Source organism: Pelecanus crispus, chromosome 9 (genome assembly GCF_030463565.1).
Source record: "Pelecanus crispus isolate bPelCri1 chromosome 9, bPelCri1.pri, whole genome shotgun sequence".
Taxonomy (NCBI): Eukaryota; Metazoa; Chordata; class Aves; order Pelecaniformes; family Pelecanidae; genus Pelecanus; species Pelecanus crispus.
The window spans coordinates 31341226-31353485 of record NC_134651.1 but is presented as its reverse complement, the minus strand read 5'-3'; the positions used below and the strand labels follow the sequence as shown (position 1 = coordinate 31353485).

At 49.8% G+C, this 12260-nt stretch overlaps 1 protein-coding gene across 1 annotated transcript; it reads left to right on the top strand.

Annotated features, from left to right (window-relative positions):
* Positions 1 to 316: 316 nt before the first annotated feature.
* On the top strand, positions 317 to 11753 carry LOC104036170 (dual specificity testis-specific protein kinase 2-like). Its single transcript, XM_009489700.2, has 8 exons — positions 317 to 502; positions 5044 to 5165; positions 5309 to 5357; positions 6121 to 6270; positions 8268 to 8441; positions 9035 to 9118; positions 10108 to 10194; positions 11652 to 11753. The coding sequence occupies exons 1-8, from the start codon at positions 317 to 319 to the stop codon at positions 11751 to 11753; spliced, it is 954 nt and encodes a 317-aa protein (XP_009487975.2).
* The last annotated feature ends 507 nt before the right edge of the window (positions 11754 to 12260 follow it).

The following is a 12260-nucleotide window of genomic DNA, read 5'->3' as shown; positions in this document are numbered from 1 at the left end:
ATCCTATCTGTTGTAAACCTTTAGAAGGTGTAAGTGAATATATGCTAATCTGACATCTTTAAGTCCTAGTCTAAAGAAGTATGAATACAACCTGCATAAGGCAGGCCTAAGCCCCAGGTGACTTATCCAGGAGACAGTACCCATGGGTGCTTCCCACTGTGTGCTGGAGGGTGCATCATCTTGGTACCTCGTCTCCTCTCACTCTGTTCTTGAGGCTTCGTCCAGTCCTGGTCTCTAGTGCAGGTATTTGTTTGATGTCCAAATGCCGCTGTTGGCTCACTGTGAAATACACTGTGTTTTAGCTGCTGCCCCCATGATGTGCGAGGCAGGGCTGATTGCACCAGAGCCCACTGGCCCCATGCAGTACTATGGTGAGTCGTCCGACACCTACTACCACGTGGACCGCTGGCAGAGGCTGCGCACGGCTGTCAGGAAACTGGAGTTCTGGGAAAACTTCAACACCGAGCTGATAGGCAGCGGCTTCTTCTCCAAGGTCTACAAGGTAAACTGACATGCAGGCAGCCTGCAACCTGTGTGAGAGCAGCTGAGCAGCTGCTGAGGCTGTGTAGGTGGTGCCTCAGCTGAGAAACCTGTCCCCAAGCTTATTTCCTCTTCTTCATCCCTCCCAGCTCACTCTTGCAGGTTGGATGGGGTGAGGGAGGAAAGGACACCCCCCTCAGCACACCTAGCACATCACCTTTGATGCACATCTCCCCTTCCATAACGGAAAAGGAGATGGAAGGACTTGATCAATCAATATTCATTGATGCTGTCACCTAGCCATACAACAGGCTTGTCAGGGAGCTAAACTGGGTATTGGATGAGATTAGGGGATAAACCTCTGTGCAGGTTTTATTGTCAAAACTGTAGCAAAATATATAGGGAAAAAGAATGTAAAATTAAGCTGTGTGTGTCTCCCAGAATACCTGCCACCCACACCCTGAGGAGATGCCAGCGCTGTCACCCCTCTCTGGCTGCTGCCCTGCGTTGCAGTGATGCTGGGGAAGAGTAGGGGACCTGGAGCAGAGTCAGGCTGGACAGGCTGCTGGTCCGTCCACTTCTGCCTCTGCTCCTCATGTCAGGAGACCCATGGCTCCCTGCAAGCTAGTGCATGATACATGGATGGTATATCACCAAAGCAAAACTGCTTTTCTTACTGGGGCTGTTTTCACTCCCTGCACCAAGCTCCACTAGTGTAGGAATTTGTTTAACCCTCTCTGAGCAAGCATAGAATCTGGGGTGCTGCTAGCTTTTCTCACCCTCCAGTGCTGCTCCTTAGCCTGGGAGTGCCACTGCTTATTTGGAGGGAGTGGATGGGACTATGTGCTCTTTCCCTGCAGCCTTCGGTGATCACTGCTCTGTGAACAGCAACATGTTAGGAAGCGAGACTCAGCCTTCATCTCTGAGAGCAGATGCCACGTTGCTTTGCAGTGTGGCCAGGTTTGCCCACCTTATCTCTCCTCCCAGCAGCCCTCCAGAATGTGGCTGCTGACGCTGGTCTTGTTTGTTGGCACATGACACAGACCCAGTGGAAACAAATTGGGCCTGACTCTACCATTGTCTTCAGCTCCTTAGCTTGACTGGCCCCGTGATAAACATCATGAGTGCACATTTCTCCTGGGCCAGCATAAGATGCTTCTGCCAGAGAGGTACTCTGACATATTCTGGGTGAGGTCCCTGGCTGGTGTAAGCACATGTGGCCAGTTGAAACTAATGGAGCCAGGCTGGCAGGACCTGGCCATGGAACTGCAGAAAATACGCAAGTCAGATAGATAAACACACATTGCTTTCTCAAGGCTCTGTCTCCTCCTCTGCTGCATCTGGGCTTGGTGCTGTGATAAAGCCTTTGGGTGAACTTCAGGTCCAGGGACAGTACGCTAAAGCTGTTCAAGGGGAAATCTCCAGCCAAAGGTCTATGGCATACTGGAGCAATACATGACAAATACCTCTCCCCACCACAGCCTCCCTCAAGTAATTGCTTTCCCCACCTACACAGCATGCTGTTGCCATTGCTTTATCTTTCCTTTATCTAGTAGATTTTCATAGTAACAGTTGCTGTTTCCTCCATGCATGACATTTTCCTCCTGCCCTGGCAGTGAATGAAATTCCAGCAGTAGGCAGGCTGGAGACAGAGATCTTGAATGAAAATTAAATAACTTCTTCAAGTAGAAGCAGAAAAAGAAATGTAAAAAAAATAAGGTTTGAATGAAATGCTATGTGTCAAACAGTCAAAAGACAGCAGAGGAGGATTTGGGACGAGGACAGTCCTTTGTGGGGACTTGTCATTTGTCTGGCGACTCAAGCGTGACCATAACCAAGTGCTCTGATGACTTGTGGTCCTCCTGGGTCAGCCAGTCCCCTGTGGACTCATAGCCCTGAACAGCAGCACTCCTGCTGCGAAGCATCACTGGCGATGGTCCTTTGAAGCTCTTTGCCAACAGATGATGTCTTCCAAAGTGTTCCCGCAGCAAGGACATAGACTCCCCAAAGTGCTGACCCTGCCTGTGGTGGCTGCCTGCTGCTTTTGCCATCTTTTGTCCTTCAGTTAAGGCCATTCTCAGGAGTGGGTTGGCTGAGGAAGGAGGATTCACTTGGTTCTAGTTGGTGACTCTGAAGAGGTCTGGGCACAGACTTCTGCTCTGCGAGTTATGTATTGCATGACCTGGGCAGAAGGTACTTTTCTTCTCTCTGCTTTAGTCTTTTGATGTGCAATAAGGAGCTATTCAAGTGCAAGTTTCTCTTGGGGAAAGCATAAAGCTTCTTTCACTGGCAGCTGTCATACATAGGGGTCTGAGGTGCTCAAAAGCAGGAGACAAACGCAATGTGACTTCTTTTTTCTGAGGCTGTTTTAAGGCATTGCCCAAAGGGAGCCTCTGAGCAACCTCTTTCTCTGTTGGCCCTCAAAAAGCTTCATACACATTAGGAAGAACAGTCCCACTCCCTGTCTTTCTGCAACATTCCAGTGCCAGATTTTCAGCTTTATTTCTCTAGTCAAGGCTGACACCAGATCTTTACCCTTCATCGCTCGTTAGCATGAAATGAGAATACTTTGCAGGCCCCTCTGCACTTTCCTGGTTCTCACACCAATCCAGGACAAAACTGGACACTTTGCGTGATTCAGAGTGGACCAAGGGCTGCTGCAGGTTGGCCAAAGCAAAGTCTTAGGGCCTATGGTCTTGAGAAGAGGCCTTCTAAGCCCATCACCTTTGCCCATCACCTTTCCCCATCGATTCCACTACTTTTTTTTGGGTGTGGGTCTATCCTTGCTTTTCAGTCATTTCTTGTCCAGACCAGGCTGGACTTTGCATTGCCCTGTGGACAGGAACCCCTTCAGCGCTTACCGACTCCACCGGCGCTGGCAGTGTTTGTGAACTCTGCTGGTGTCCAGCTGGGACATGCAATCTCACCTGGAAGCTCCGTGTAGCTCAGTCTCCACCAGAATTTGTGCAGAGCTAATAGGTCTCACTGAAACTCAGTATTAGCTCTTCTGAAAGTTTTTCAGAACTTCCAGATTCCAGCTGCTCCCTGTACTCTGTCCTGGGCATAAGGGCACACACAGTCTTTGGGCAAAGATGATTGATAGCATCTCTTACATTTACATCTGTGCAATTACAGTTAATAATCAGTTACATATGATTAGTGACCCATGGTCTGTAGTTATGAAGTCCCATCAGGTGAGGGTGTCAGAGCCCTGGCTTCCTTACGACCTGCTTGACTAGAGAGGCAGAGTTATTCCAGCAATAACATCGACTATCAGGATGTGTTCCTTCAGAAAGGAAGCAGCAGTTCATGTTACTCCTAAGACAGTTTGTTTTATGACCCTGATTATAATGAACCTTTCTCTTCTTCCAGCCCAGCTAGGTCTTACGTGCAGCTCTTCGTTCTCCTCATCTGGGCTAGTAACCTTATCTGTAAAGTGACCATCACAGAGAGCAATGGGTGACACTTTGGGACTCAGAGTGCTGCTTTTAAGCCAGCTCATGCTGTGTCTAAACAATTTTTCCCTTAAAACAAACAAAACCCCACAAACAAAATGAGAGAAAATTAAACACGTGGCTGGATTCTCAGTGTGGGCCACACTTGAAATATGAGTTGCCTTAAAACAGATGTTAATTGAGGATGGAAATGGTCAAGTACCACAATGCTCTGTGATGTGGTCTGGAAGCTGCTATTTGGATTGTCAACCCAGATAACATGAGCTGCAGTGCAGGGTCCTGTTGGGGCTGAGAGCCAGGGCACCGCTGCATGTCCTGCAGCCTGCATGAAACCCCTGCATTCAGTACTGCCCAACCCTGGTGCCTCTGCAGGGGATAGCAAATTTTCTCCTAAAAATGCCTGCTCAGTCTGTTCAGTGTTGTAAGGTGGGGGAAGAGCATTTTGTTTTCTGTTCTTTAGCTTCCAATATCACTGCCTGGGGGAACCCCTAGGATTGAAATGTCTGGTGGTAATCCACAGCAGAGGTTCTGGTTAGCATGTGACTGGGAAGCAGACATGAGACCTCCATCCTGGGATGTGGAGCAGAAATGAGCTGGCTCTGCACTTTCTTTGTTGTGTCTGTCTGGCAGAGCCTGGATGGAGGGGGGATGGCCATGGGCAGGGGTGCAGAAGAAACTGGGGATAAGGAGTGTGGCCAGCAGCCTTGTGCAGTGGTCAGACCCAGGTAGGATGGAGATGTGGGGCAGGCTGCGGTTGACAAGGGACATTGAATGCAAGGCATTGGAGGGGAGAAGGTCAGCTCTGTGGTAACCCAGTGTGGGTTGAGAAACTGCTGCAGCCCAAGGAACACAGAAATTTTGGCAGAGAAATAGTGTTGTGATGTGTTGGGAGAGGAGGGACGTGGCTGTCCCCAGTCACCCAGGTAGGCATCACTGGAGTGGAGCTTATGTGGAAGGGACAGCACCTGGCACTTGTGCAAATGACTGTGCAAAGCTGGGCAGCAGGAAAATGAGATTCAGGCCTTTGGTTGGGAAGGGATGCTGTTGTCCAGAGGGGCTGGCAGACCTCTGGAAGCTAAGAGATGTCCTGCTCCAACCTTGGCTCCAGGTGACCCAGGCTGCTGCTTGTAAAGTGATGGTGGTGAAGATCTACAAGAATGACGTGGACCAAGAGGTGATTGTGCGTGAGATCAGCCTGCTGCAGAAGCTGTCCCACCCCAACATTGTCAGGTGGGCACATCCTCTGGCCATGAGCAGTGGGCACTGGCAGGGGCTGGAGTTGGCTTGGTGTCTCTAAGGCAGTTCTGCAGTGAGGGATTGAGCTGAACCCTGATGGCTTCTTTTCTTTTTTTTTGGTGTGTTCTTCTGCTTAGGTACCTTGGGATATGTGTGAAGGATGACAAGCTGTACCCTGTTCTGGAGGTAAAGGTTTCTTGCTCTTAAGTGTGCTGTGGGCAGGCAAGGACCCTGTGGTTCTTTGGCAGGGAGGATGGCAGATATCCTGTAATGAGTATCTACACCTTTCCAACTCCTGCGCCTGTGAATGGCTCTGGACTAGCAAGATTGCCTCGGAGGGGCTTCTGGTCCTTTCTGCCCCACAGGTGGTCACAGCTGGAGTGGGCCACAGTCACTGCAAGGCCATGAGATTCAAGCAGGATAGCCAAAAAGTGTTTCAGGTTGTCTTGATACCACCAAAAGGCCAGAATGGGTCAGCTGGCAGGGAGAAGAGGAGCCAGGGATGGAGGGCAGGAGTAGAAAAGTAAAGCAGACAGAGAGTGGCCGGACTTCCAGGGTGGCTCTGGAATGGTGGTGTGGTCTAATGGAAAAGCCTGCACTGGTACTGGGGAGGTCTCACCTTGTTCCTATGCTGTTGGTGGCAGAAGGCATTGACTGAGCTGCTGCCAGGCTTTTTGCCTCTATTTTGCTGCCTGTGAGTGAGGACCATGGCTGGCTTATACAGTTGTCCCTGCAGTGGGGCAGAGCGCAGAGACCGGCATTGACTTGCTGTGCCAGGAGGGGTATTTCCACCATGCAACATACAGGGGCCCCTGTGTGCGGTGGCATTCCCAATCTCCATCCTGAAGGAGGGCCTCCTGAGTTGGCAAGGGAGGATTCAGCACCTGGGAAGCTCCAGGGGAGCCTGTGGCCCGCTGCACAGCCACCCGCTTTTTGTCTCTGTTCACAGTACGTGAATGGGGGTTGCCTGGAGGAGCTCCTGGCCAGCAAAGACATTGCTTTGACGTGGAAGGAAAAAGTGGACTTAGCTTCTGACATCACCAGAGGCATGATCTACCTGCACTCCAAGAACATCTACCACCGAGATCTCAACTCTAAGGTATGCAGCTGGAAAGCGGATGTCACCCCTGGACTGCTGAAGACGATTGTGTTAGGGGACCATACAGGGATCCTTTAGGGCTGTAACCAGGAGACCTCAGGCCTCATGCTGGTCCTCTGCTCTGTGCTAATCCTTCTGCAGGCAAGGAAGCTTTCTTGGTAAAACCTGCCATTACATTGCATTCATTGCTTGCCAAGCAGGAAACCCAGATAGAGATAAAAATATATTGCTCCTAGTGCTGTTGCTGTCAGAAAAGAAATGAGATGAAAATGTGTGCAGGATTGCACATGGTTTTCTTTGCCTGCAGTTGCAGGAGAAGCTGTGCCAGATTTAGAGATTTCCTTTTCTGCTCACAGCAAGGAAGAAGCTGTTGCTAACAGCAGCTAGTCATGGGCTCTGGGGGCAAGTGCCATGTGAGATGGTCCCTGTCTGTGTGCAGAGCACCAGCAGAGCTCAGGAGATGTGTGTCTGCTCACTCAAGTGCAGGAAAGTTGTTCCATCTTGATCCAGAGGGTCCAGGTCACCAATTTTACCATGGTCACCTCCATGGGTTTCACACCCTGGCAGCATGCCAGCTGTGAAGACTGGCATCTGGAGACAGGCTTTGGGTGTAATGCAAAGGCATATCATGTTCCTAGTGTATTGGCCCTCTGGCTGGGAGGCTGCTTTCCTCAGCGTGGACTCATGCTGCTTGTTGGGGGCAGGAACACCACTGGGGCTTTGCCATTCTCAGGTTTGTCCATGCAGACAGGCTTTGATGTGTCTCTTCCTCTGCCACTGGTACAGCAGTAGGAACATGGTGGGGCAGTGCCTTGTGCGAAACTATCCAAACCTCAGGTGGATCTGCAGTGTGTCCATGATATCACAGGGGATGTGAACTGAGGGGTTGGCCACTAACCTGGACCATATCTGTGTCAGCTGATGCCAGAGGCTGGCTTGGTAATTCATAGAAATGGAGCCTGCAGGTTCTTACAGTTGATGCTGGATGGTGATGTATCTCTTACAAGCCATTTTTGTTCGTGCTCTGTGAGCTTTTAAGAGAAACTTGAAATACTGATGAAGGTTGGCAGTGGGGAAGCCAGTCAAGCATTACAGTCTTGAGACATCAGCACAGGAATGAAACTCACCTTTGTAATCTCAGGCTGTTTACTTGGCTCAGTTACTAACCATGAAATTGCAAACACTAGGCAAGGACAAGGCAAGAACCTGGTTCATTCTGACCACGGGTTTCTTGGCCAGTGTGCTCTGAAGTCAGATGAGATGTACTTTTCTATTTGGTGGTGACTGATGAGCTGAGGAGCTTTCCAGATCTGCTTGTGGAAAGTTAGTGAGTGTTGGAGGTCCTTGCATCTCCCTTCTGTCTTGCTGCGGTGGTTCAACCCTGAAAGAGGTTCATCCTTCCCCAAGGAAACTTAGGAAACAGGCAGTGATGATGGCTGAAGATATGGGACAGAAGTGTGTACATGCTCACTTGAAACCTAGTTGTTAGTGAGAGCCATGTGGAGAAGATGCCTGTCATTTCTGCTAGTTCTGTGGGAGCAGATGCCGAGGAGGAAATCCTGGGGAACTGAACAGGCTGAAATTGCTGGGATTTTGAGAAAACTTAAGATAATTTTATAGGAATTCCTCCAGAAAGCCATGTTATGGATGTGTAGCCATGGGCAGTAAGAAGGGCTGTGGCTGTGATCCTGCCTGCCTTCAGCTGAATGGTGAACAGGGTCAACATGCACATTTCGAGGTCTCTTTCAGATAAAAGGATGTGGATCATCATGTTTGTTGAACAGCTTCTTTGAAGGACTTTTCCTGGTTTCAGATGTGATTGGTCCATCCCTAATCTGCCCCATGTACTCCATGTGTGCTGCCAAGATGCAGGTGTCTGACAAGGGGAGAGCCTGTAATGATAAGGGGGGCTGAGGGCCGGTGAGGTGCCACTCAGTGAAGTGTCCAGGCCCTTCCTCGCTGGGCGTCTCATGCCGTACCCCATGGGCTCCTTTCAGAACTGCCTCATTCGAGTGACGCCACGGGGCCGTGAGGCGCTGGTGACTGACTTTGGGCTGGCCAGGGAAGTGGTGGAGCTGCCTGTGAAGGATGTGGAGAGGAAGCTGTCTCTGGTGGGCTCTGCTTTCTGGATGGCTCCTGAGATGCTGCGGGGAGAGCCCTATGACCGGAAGGTATGGCACTGCTTCACAGCTCCTTGTTCATCCTCAGAGCTTCCAAGCGAGCGTGGGGGATGTCTCCTCTGCTTGCTGGTGACATGTCCCAACAGCAGAAAAGCCCTTCCCTCCTTCCCCGGGAAACGTTGCCCTACTACCTGGATCTTTGCTCAGTAATGCTCTGCTTAGCAACTTGGAAGTTCCTTATGTGGCCTTGTTAAGTTAAACTTTTAGGCAAATGGATTAATGCCATGGACAAACACAGTGAAGCCTCTCTGAGGAAGATGCTTGATGACTTACAGCCTAATGAGCCTGTTGCAGGATTTGTGGGGGGTGCCAGAGCTGTGGTAGAAGCACCAGACGCATTGAACAAGAGCATGGGGCCAGGCTTCCCAAAGATGAGGCTGGACTCTAAGTGGCGCTGTGGTGTTTCTGGGTGAATTCAGAAGCCCAGAAGAAGTTTAGGGGTTTGCTGCCTCCAACTCCAATGGGCTTTTTTGATGGGCTTTTGTGTAACTAATACAAAGACCTTGTCGTTGGTACTCCACTTTCTCATGCTTTGCTTCTGTGCATGCCCTGTCCCACCTCCCCCTCTCCCACCCCTCCTGCAGGTGGACGTGTTTTCCTTTGGCATTGTCCTCTGTGAAATCCTGGGCAGGATCCCAGCTGACCCCGAAGTGCTTCCCAGGACTCAGGTAATGATTCCTGCAGCCTAACGGTGTTTTCTCCATGGTACCAGGTTGTGGCTTCTCTCTGGGCCAGACCAACCTGTACACGTGTGTATGTGTTTACACTCAGGTTTCTCTCTAGAGGTTTTTCTATGAGAAAATCTGATCTCAAAATTTTCAGTGCACAAGAGTTCAGTGCATCTCTAGTTTCAAAACTTTTGTTAGATCAGCAATTTGAGATGAAGTACTTCTGTTTAAAGACCTTAATTCCAAATACTTCATTTTGCTTTGACATTTCAGCTTCTGCATTGAACTTGCAGGTTAAACACAACTTTCATCACAAATGTTTATTTTCAAATACCTTGCAGTTAATACACAGTTCATGTGGAAACCGTGGGCTTCCCTAAAAACATGGCCTTTTTTGTTTCAACATTTGCAACATTTCCTTCCCACAAAGTGGAAAGGGAAAGTTTATCCTGAACAGGGATGAAAAACCCAGCAGGAAAACAGCAAATTGCTGGTTTCCAAGGAGCAGTGCAAAGAACCTGCAGTGACCAGAGATTATTCCATGTTTCTGTGAGACTGAACAGGAACTAACGCTCCATCTGTGTTCACAAGATGAAGGAGAATTACATATCAGAGCCTTGGAACTCTGGAGGGACAAAGCTGTAGTTATGGAAACAGCTGGCTGGACCCCTTTGACTCTCAGTTGCTGTTGGCAGATCAGAGTTCTGCAGTTCCTGTGCTCAGTAGCCACTGCTCAGCACCTGGTGCTGTTTCCTCTACTGGTTTCTGCCTTTGTGGCTCTTCGTGCCTTTGAGCTTTTCCAGGAGGGCACATACTGCCCTGCAGGGATAGCACAGAGCAGGCAGCAGTCTCCCAGCTCTGCTAACGATTTACCATCTCTGCAGTCCTGCCAGAGCTGATGTTGCTCTGGTACCTTTTGAAGGATGAAGAGCTTTTAAAGGACTTTATAGCTGAAGTCTTTTCTACATACTCTTCCCCCTTCCTCACAGGATTATGGCTTGGATGTTGCTGCCTTCCAAGGGATGATCAGTGAATGCCCCAAGCAGGTGATGGACCTTGCTGCTAGCTGCTGTCAGGTGAGATTCTTGCTCTTTTTTTTTTTTCTTCTTTGGTTTTATTGGATTTATATCACACTTGTATGACAGAGACCAAAATTGTTGTGAACCCTGGAGAGCTTGAACCTGCTGCTCTCAGTGCTAGCAGACAGGGCTCTGCCACTTGAGCTGTGAAATGATGAGATCTTCCTGGGCCAGTAGTATGCATGGTGTAGTTTTGCCCATAGGAGAAGTGTTTAGTTTGTGTATTACAGCCCAAAACATCCCACAGTCCTGCCTGTTTCCTTGCATGTCAACCCCAGAGTGGGAAGCAGGTTGGTGATGAATGTCCAATCCCTCTTTAAGCCAGGCTGCAGGCAGAGGCACCTGGCTGATCCTCTCTGGAGGGCACTGCCTCGCTGTTACCAGCCCTGGTGTTACAGATATCATCAGAGCATAGTTCTCCAACCTTTCTTGCTTTAGCATGAAAGGTAATGGTGAAAGCTGGGAGGCCTCCCCATGCTCCCCAAAGCCTCAGGAGGCAAAGCAGAGAGAAAGCGAAGATTCAAGTTAATCTCTGAAAGGAAGAGAAAAACAAAGGCAGTAATCAGGCAAAGAGTGCAGAAGCTGGGTGATCATAATACACCTAATTGCTAGGAGCTCAAGGCAGCAAATGGAAGTAAATCCTTGCACGTGTCCCAAGAATGTGTGAATAACTTGCCCTGAATCAGAGGAGTGATTTATGTCAGCAACTGGCTTAGATTTATGTGCATTCAGATCTTGTACCTCTGATGGGCAGCTTCCTAATGCAAGTTGATATAATAACAGTCTTCTGCCAGAAATGGCCCTTGGGTTGTTCTTCTCTGCCCTTGTGAAGTGTGCAGGTTTGGGGAGTTTCTGGTGCAGCTCCTCAGGCTGGCTCTGTGGGGTCATGCACAAAGGGCAGCCCCAGGATGGCACAGTGGAGGTGTGGGACGGGGGTGCCCCAGGGCATGTCCCTCACTTTGGGTACACCCTGATGGCACTGGGAGGGCTGGGGGATCACAGCCCACTGAGGGTGAGCTGCATCAGAGAGACAAGACATTTAGATCCTTACTGTCATGAAAAAACTCAGGGAATGATACATCTCCCTCTTGATACCTACCTGCAGGCTTTTCCTGCACAACGCCTGCCCCTGCACCATTTGGGTGGGCTTTGGAATGAACAGTTCCCACACCCTGTCCAGGTTGGGGTATGTCAGGCTGGTTTTCAGCATCTCACCGCCTTTGCTTGAGCTGTACGGCACCATGGGACCTGTCCTGTGGCTGCTCGTTTGCAGCGGCCTGGGTCTGGATCCCCAAGTGGTGATGCCAGAAAGCTCCATCAGCAGGCATGTGACCCAGACCAATGCTAATGATGGATGGATGTCATTGCTGAGCCTTGGGGACCCAAGCAGAGCTGCTGCAGAGCACCCGCCTCCTGTTTGGGGTGTCCTCTTCAGCTTTCCCTTCTTGTTCCAGGTGGAAGCGTTTAAGAGACCGTCTTTCTCCGAAATCCTGGATGAGTTGGAGGATGTTGCAGAGAGCCTGGAGCCTAGGAGGGACAATCAGCTTTCAGGCTGAGCTGCCTGCCTCCTGTGAGGCTTGGCAGAGAATTGCCCAAACTGTAAATTAACTGTCTGGGTGGTCATGAGTGAAGAAGGAAGGTGGGGAAGGAAAGAGCTAGGTGGTGTGCTGGTTGTTTATTTAATCATAGTCTTGGTCTCTATTTTCTTGGATGGAAAACATGGTTAAAAATGGAGAAGGGACTTAACAAGGGTATATTTTTCCTAGCTAAGGTTTCTAACAGATGTAATTAGGACACCAAGCAGCCTTTGTCTGTTTGCTTGTTAAAAGCAAATGATCCTGGAGGGACCTGAATTCCCTTGAGGATGCTTTCCAAATCCCTGATAGAAACATCATCCTCTCCTGCTTCTCTGTGCCCCCTGGATCCAGAGCCTTCCCCTTCTCCATCCCCATGGCCTTGGGGAATCACCTCTAGCGGGGCTGGGGTCTGTGCAGTGTGAAGAAGAGGGGCTTTGGGGTGCTTGGTGAGCCTCAGGGTCGCCTTATATTTCAAAGCCTTAAAGC

Coding starts and splice junctions, on each gene's coding strand:
- LOC104036170 (XM_009489700.2), top strand. CDS start 317: ATGTGCGAGGCAGGGCTGATTGCACCAGAGCCCACTGGCCCCATGCAG. Junction 5,358..6,120: donor AGCTGTACCCTGTTCTGGAG/GTAAAGGTTTCT, acceptor CTCTGTTCACAG/TACGTGAATGGGGGTTGCCT. Junction 8,442..9,034: donor GAGAGCCCTATGACCGGAAG/GTATGGCACTGC, acceptor CCCCTCCTGCAG/GTGGACGTGTTTTCCTTTGG.